Source organism: Ricinus communis, chromosome 10 (assembly GCF_019578655.1).
Source record: "Ricinus communis isolate WT05 ecotype wild-type chromosome 10, ASM1957865v1, whole genome shotgun sequence".
Classification (NCBI taxonomy): Eukaryota; Viridiplantae; Streptophyta; class Magnoliopsida; order Malpighiales; family Euphorbiaceae; genus Ricinus; species Ricinus communis.
Genome location: NC_063265.1, coordinates 7,514,583 through 7,522,283, shown reverse-complemented (window position 1 = coordinate 7,522,283; position 7,701 = coordinate 7,514,583). Strand labels below are relative to the sequence as shown.

General features: G+C 31.9%; 1 protein-coding gene across 1 annotated transcript; it reads right to left on the bottom strand.

The window, feature by feature from the left end:
• Nucleotides 1-2,417: 2,417 nt before the first annotated feature.
• Nucleotides 2,418-4,014, bottom strand: LOC8274930. Its single transcript, XM_015725071.3, has 3 exons — nt 3,436-4,014; nt 3,035-3,334; nt 2,418-2,938 (listed from the first exon to the last, which is right to left on the bottom strand). The coding sequence occupies exons 1-3, from the start codon at nt 3,790-3,792 to the stop codon at nt 2,870-2,872; spliced, it is 726 nt and encodes a 241-aa protein (XP_015580557.1). The 5' UTR covers nt 3,793-4,014; the 3' UTR covers nt 2,418-2,869.
• Between the last annotated feature and the right edge of the window lie 3,687 nt (nt 4,015-7,701).

Here is a 7,701-nt window from a genome sequence, read left to right as displayed (position 1 = left end):
AAATTAATACATTTTATAATATTAAAATATTATTTTTAATTTTATTATTTTTTTTATATTCTTTTAAATAAAATAATTTTTTTTATAGATTTCGATCAAACGAACCATAACCACATCAATGTCTTCCTTAAAAATTTGAGCAATGACCCATTTTCAAATTCCTCACATGAGCCGAAGGGCTCCACTCCCGCAACCGGACACCACCTCTCTCAGTAATCTTTCATTCCTATGGCTCATCTGCTACACTTGTAACAAAAGGAGGACAACTCCTTGTGTGGTCAAGTCTTTGGCTAATAATCACAATTGTTGGCCATTCTATATCTATTTGGTGAGCAAGAAAATTCCTAGCTCCCAACGCAAACCAGAAGTAACCTTCTATTGGATTACGTATGCGCAGTAATCTTCACTTCGGTGAAGAATTCATGCCATTTTAAAGCACTTCTCAGACCTTTTCATCCACTACATATTCACGTTACCATAATAACTGTGGGGCTTGGGCATATACTTTTTCTCCGTAGCCCCTCTTGGGGGTGGATCTAGTGATGCTCCATAATTATCTTGGCGGGATTGGAAATGCATATTCGACGAGTCACGGCTAGTTTAGTTTAACAAAGATTTTCAGAATATATATATAGATTCCGAAACAATATGATATAAACACGACCTAGTTATTTGAAAAAAATTTAAGATAAATTTCAATTTTAAAATAACAAAACTCTTCAATTCAATTCATAAAATATTTTTTTAGGAGCTAAGGAAATGCAAGTCAAGTACACTAAATGAGTAAGAGGACTAATTTCGGATCTACAAAAGTCAAATGATTTATTTACTTATTTAAAGAAATTTATATAGAGAACTTTCTTGAATAAAATATATTATTTTTATTATAGAATTCGAAAAGGAGTTAGTGATGCCGTTTTATAAACATCAAATATTGGATATCTTCCACATATAATATGAATGCCATATAGGCGTTAGTGGTTTCGCGTATAATACAAGTCTGGAATAGACATTTCACTTTATTAGAAGTGTCGGTGTTTCTAATAAAACGTATAAGATTTTTAAGTGGGGCTGTAGTCTAGGTGGAATATTTATTTAAACACTTTTACTCAACACATGGCAAGACAATGAACACTTAAATCTTTGATTAATCCATCTCCCTGTATAGTGTAGAGGGGAACTGAAATGCATAGTTTGTATTATAAGTTTGATTAAGTATCCTAGAAGTGAGTTTGCCACAAACAAGAGGGGGTGAACATCGCTTTAAAGAAATTGATTCTTCAGGCCTTCAAAACCAGTTTATGATTTGATGGGGTAACAGAAATGACGTTCAGGTATCAAGTCCAAGATCAACGGCAAAGTCAAGAAGCCAATCTGCAGTACCATTTGCTGAAAACATAACATTGCTGTCGAGCAATTTAGCCTACAGCTCAAGTCGGCTCAACATTTGAAGAAGAATATAGTATCTATAGTAATCGACTGCTATGGCAGCTGAAAATGTGAAAATTGCTTGTAATTTTGTTTTCAGCTGCTGCTTATTCTTATGCAAACACAGTTTATTTTTCTGGCTAGACCACTATTATTTTTATCTCTATCAAGAGAAAGGCATTACAATGTCCAAACCCATTCATGTGCTCGATCGGAGAGTTCTTCATATGGTAAGGATGGGAGTGATTTTGGCACTAGCCTTTCGCAAACAAACTGATAATTTTGCAGGAGTAAGTGACAAAAAACCTTCTACTTTATTAGTGGCCTTTGGGCCTTGTGGGTGGATATACATCTGTTTAACACCCAAAGGTTGGATATTATTGCCGTTGCTGTTGGATTTGTTGAGCGATTTTTGCTCCTCTCATCTCAGTTTATATCAGACAAATTCATTTGTGATTACAGGGATACAGGTAGTACTATATAAATTGAACCTATGCTCATTAGTGGTCCTGTAGTTAAAGATTTGGTCATGATTCCTGGGATGTTACAGCTGTATTCGAAGTCCCATTCTTTCTATTTCTTTTCATCATTCATTCTTTTTGTCAAACACTCAACTACTAAATAATCATATAATTTGCATAAACAAATATAAAGAATGCAGGGAAAACAAATAGGCCCACATATGAAACCGAACTGATAAATGCTACTATTTCTTCTTTGCTGACCGTCTCAATATGCTACAAGTAACAAGGCCAATAAACCAAAGGGTATTCACAGGCTTGCTCCTAACTAATGTGTGTATTTCAGAGCGTAGTTTGGCTGAGAATCTGAGACTTGAATAGACCATTTCCTCTATCTATACTTATCTATAGAAGTTTAAGCCCCTTTGATCTTCTTCCATGTGAAGAAAGGGATCATCCCTCTTTGAGAAAAGCTCTTTGCTGTAGAAGTGTAGGTGATGCAAAACATCTACGGGTTGACACAGTAAATTCTTTTTTGTTTTTGTTTTTGTTCTTTTGAGTGAAATGTTGTGCCAATCCCATAAACCTAAGCATTCTGAAATGATATCTGTTATCTGGGAAGGCTGAATTGCTAGTAATTGGCAAGGTTCTTGACTTAAATTTGGGAAATAATGAAGAAATTGTTCAGAGCCTAGAGAGGACTAAGGAAATTATTCTTCAAGATCATCATCTCCTTGAATAATTCCCACTACACATTCGCCACTAAATATCATAAGAAAAGCTCAAAAGTTATATCAAGGATCAGCAATCTATTTGGATTTCCCGATAATAACAAACAAATCCAAACAAACTCCATTAATATTTCTATGCCTAGCTAGTTGGAACCAAACAAATATGAAAGAGAATTGATTTATACAGTGTAGCCCACAATACAAGCGTTCAACAAAAAATCATATGGTCTTCTCTGTATAATTTAGATTTTAACTAATCCAATTACTTGGCCCATTAACTGACACACCAAGAGATTGACAGAACCTTGAGAAAATCACCTGAAAAAACATCACCAACCTTGTAAGCTAAACTAGTACCAGCAATGATCTCAAATTAAGCAAGCAAGAATATTTGGGGAGACATAAAAACAGTACCTGGAGAAGCATATACAGGGACCCAGAAGAGGCAACATAGTTCCATATTTTCCAAAAAATTTGGGAGACATAATAATCTTTGGTCCCATAAGGGAACCAAACTGCAGAAACTAATAGTGCAATTGTCAAGAATACCATCAAAGTCCTATCTTTTATAATCACATACTTCTTGAAATATAAAGCCATAAATAACAAGATTGATAAACCATGGATTATAGCTCCCTTTTGATTCTTCTCAGAGATTGATTTTGTCAATAGTGCAAGAGTTCCAATAAACAAAGAGCCACTAAAAATTGGTTCCTACAACATATCAAATCAAAACCTTTACTAATCTAAATATTATCACTTCAACAGTTTTTAAATCAAAATAAGCAGAAATAAACGATGTAAACAACCCATACCTTTATTGTGGACCGATTTAGTGCGCTTGAAGGAATTTTACTTTCTGGGTTCTCAAGAATTGGGCTTTTCTGTGCTGCAATTGGTTGTTTCTTTGCTGATGAAGTCTTGAATTTACGGAAAAATTGGAGGCATTTGGATTTCAGAGAGGTTTGTTTCTTGGGGATTGAAGTTCTGAATTTTGTATTCACTTGGAAAATAGATTCTTGAAGCTTCAGAAAGAGAGAGAACTTGAGGAGTTTCCAAGTGGGATTTCTATTTCTTGCGTTGAATTTGAAATGGACATTGTTGAATTTGGCATTGATGCTTAATTTCCATGATTGTTGCTTTGCTGTTTGCATTGTAACCAGAAGACGCATAAAAGAGAGAGATATGGGTACCCACTACCTAGCCGTTGAAGGAGCGGGTTTACCCATTATTAACTTATTATTAAGGTTAGTTAGCGAGAGCTATTTTCTCCATAGGCAAACAGAGAGGCCACTAGAAAGCTCACTGTACTGACCATTGGAGCGTTAGCGAGCGAAATGGTTCCGGAGATGATTTAGATTTCCGTTCAAGACGTTTTAGATTGGATAAAGGGTCAAATAGCGCCTGAACTTGTAGCTAGTTGCTAAGTAAGTCTAATTTCGACTGTTTTAATAAATAGGCCTATAACTTCTATTTAAGAGCCAAATAGATTCATATCTTAACTCCTTAGTTAAATTAGTTAAATAAATTAAAATTTAAATATTCAAAATAAAATTTTAATTTTTTATATTTTTTACATTTTATAAGAAATTAAAATTAATATTGTTAGAATTAATATTAATAAAATTAATATATATTTTTTATATTTTTTACATTTTATATTTTTATATTAATTTTAGTCAAAATTTGAATCTATTTACCTTTTAAATAGAAGTTATAATATATTTATTAGAATAGTTGAATTTGACTTATTTGATCTTGAGTTAGAAGTTCAGGGGGCTATTTGGTCTTTGTCCATTTTAGATTTACAAATCCAATTCAAACACCCTGTTTGGATGGATTGAGGGTTTTGAAAGTAATTACGGGTTTTAATAATATGTTAGAACCGCCAATCTCATTTCGTATGAAAAACTATATTAACAGTAATTCTCAGTTCCAATTTAATATTTACACATAAATTATGAAATTTATATCTTTTTATTTACTGCTATTAATTTGTCTCATTTTTTATTTAAAATATCTTATTTTTTATAGAAAACATAATTTCAAAATAAAAAATGTAAAAGTTAATTATATATGATAATATTTAAATAATTAATAAAAGATTATATTAAATAATTATTTACTAAAGTCATTTTTCCTACATCCCCAAACGGTAGTTGAATTTCAATTAATACGTGAACTTAAAATATAGATTTTTAATTAATATGATTAATTTAATTACTATTTCTTTAAATATTTTTATAAAAATAGAATTTTAAAGTATAAAATATAAAAATTAAATATATGTGATAATATTTACATTAATTAATAAGAGGTATTTTTTACAATTTCTTTCTAATTAAAATTAGAAAATAGACTATATTTTCAAATGAATAAAGAAAAAGACAATATATTTTGGGATGAAGAAAATAATTGAAAAAAGTAAATTTTGACTTGAATAAAAAGAAAAAAATTATCAATTTAAATGGAAAAAGGTAGTAACTAAGACGTACATGAAAACTAAAATTCAACTTCCTAAAAACTCTAAATTCATTTTCGTAATTTATTAAAATACAAGTTCATTTTTTGAATTAGAAACGTATTTTCTCAACTTAAAAGACTAAAAATTAATTGTTGAGGAACTTTAGATACTTAGTTTCTTTATTTTTTAAACACTTGATTTATTATTTCATTTTAGTGTTACTAATTGTAAATTATATTTGAATAAAATTTGTTTATAAATATTTATATACAAATTAATATTTATTTATCCATATATTTTGAATATAAATAAATAGGCCTCAATAATTTGAATATTAACATATCTTCTTCTAATATTTTCAATTTCTAAAACATCGAAAATAATAAATGAAAATATATATCTCATTGGAATGAGCAATGAATAACTTAGGATGTATTTAGGATTACTTTTGGTATTAAAAAAGTAGATTTGAAATTTTTATTTAATACATTATTTTTTAATTTTTTTCTTTTTTATTTGTAGATACTTGCTCGAGAAATATGTCGAGCTTCGTATATTCAGCAGCATGAGTGTCAACCGATTTACATTCTAGCATACCGACCTCTTGAAGTAAGTCCAAATTGTACTTCCGTTAAGATAAAAATATACCTTGCTTAGATTGTAGACCTCAATCCCTAAGAAATACTTGAGATCACCAAGGTCTTTCATTTCAAACTCTTCTTTTTATTATCATTATCTCTTGTTACAATCATATCATCAACATATATGATAAGAACAATTGTTCTTCTCTCCTTATGTTTAGTATGATCGGAACTACTTTGCTTATAGCCAAAGGCCTTCTTTGAGTTTGTAAACCTTCCAAACCAAGCTCCCAGATATTGTTTCAATCCATATAGAGACTTTTTCAGCTTACAGACTTGCTTACTCCCTTTAACCTGAAGTCTACATACTGGAGGTAGTTCAATGTACACTTCCTCTTGGAGATCGCCATGGAGAAAAGTATTTTTTACATCGAATTTGATATAGAGACCAATTTAAATTTACAGACAAGGACTGAAGAATTCTGCATAGTCTATCCCATATGTTTGACTATATCCTTTCGCAATAATTCGAGCTTTGTATCTCTCCACAATTCCATACATGTCTTGTGATTTACGGTATAGATCCACCTACATCCAATAGGTTTTTTTCATTTGGTATATTAATGACCTCTCAGGTTTCATTCTTTCGTAGAGACTTCATTTCTTCGTTCATTGCTTCTTTCCACCTCAGGTCTTTTATGGCTTCCTACACACTATTAGGTACATATACATAAGATAATTGATTTACAAATGATTCACATATCTTTGACAGCTTATGGTACGAAACATAATTATTCATAAGATATTTAGGTCTAAAGTTCATCATGGATTCATAACTTGGTTTAGGTTTTTCTCGGGTAGTTCGGTTCGAGAGTATTCTAACAGAGGGTTCATGAGTTACCCGAGATATAGCTCGGGATGGTTCATCAAGTAAAAGTGACACTGATTGGGGTGCTTCAACGCTCTATTACCTTGATCCCGAATATCCAACTTGCAATGTTTGGTTGATCCAAAGTGAGGAGAATAATGCTCTAGTTGTTTTGAGAGGTCGGGAGTTTCAGTTGGAAGAAGGTTAGAAGTCTTTGTTAGAAGATCAAGTTGAGTTTATGGAAGCTCGGTAAAATATTGAAGGTCGAATTGTTCGGGTTGTGTTTAAAGGTCGTCAAAATATTGTAGATCGAGTTACCTTTGAAGGTCGGTCTGCAAGTTAATATTTTTAAAATATTGAAGGTCGGGTTATTAGGGTTATGTTTAAAGATCGGAAAAATGTTGCAGGTCGGGCTACAAGTCAACGTTCTTCTCCCCCTATCATGCAGTAGGAAAATACATCTTATGTTCATGAAATTGGACATTCTACTGACATACATTCATTGAGTTGGAGGATGATAACACCTATATCCTTTCTGATGAAGACCATATCTGATAAAGATACAACGAATAGCTCGAGGTTGGAGCTTATGGCGTGTATGGTGAGGAAGGTGAACAAAGGCTATGCAATCAAGGACTTTAGAAAGTAAGTTTGGTAATGATCGTGTAGTAAGGCTTTTATTTAATGTATCAAGTGGAGTATGAAAGTCTAAGGTACGAGATAAAAGTCGGTTTATGAAATATGATGTTGAGGATAAAGTTTCTCCCTAATATTGGAGAGGTATAATGGCTTCAAATAGAATAGCTCGTACCATTTTTAAGAGATGTTAGTTTTTTCTTTCGGCAACCCATTCTGTTGGGAGAATACGAGCATATGGTTTGATGGATTACACCATGTTGTTGTAGGAATTGTATGAGTTCACCATTAATGAATTTACCTCCATTATCCGTTTGTAGTACTTGAACTGAAGTCTTGTATTGAGTTTGCACCATTAAATAGAACATCTTGAACAATGAACAAACCTCCTACTTACTTTCATTAAGCATAGCCATGTCATACGGCTATAATCATCAATAAAAGAAACAAACCACCAAGCTTCATTCAAGGTCGAGACCTTTGTAGGTTCCCAAACATCAAAGTGTATAATCATAAGTGGTACGAAACTTTT

Excerpts from the sequence above, each read along its gene's own strand:
- LOC8274930 (XM_015725071.3), bottom strand. The coding sequence starts at position 3,792 with ATGCGTCTTCTGGTTACAATGCAAACAGCAAAGCAACAATCATGGAAA. Across the intron at positions 3,335-3,435 it reads TAAATCGGTCCACAATAAAG|GAACCAATTTTTAGTGGCTC; the intron begins GTATGGGTTGTT and ends GATATGTTGTAG. Across the intron at positions 2,939-3,034 it reads CCCTGTATATGCTTCTCCAG|GTGATTTTCTCAAGGTTCTG; the intron begins GTACTGTTTTTA and ends ATGTTTTTTCAG.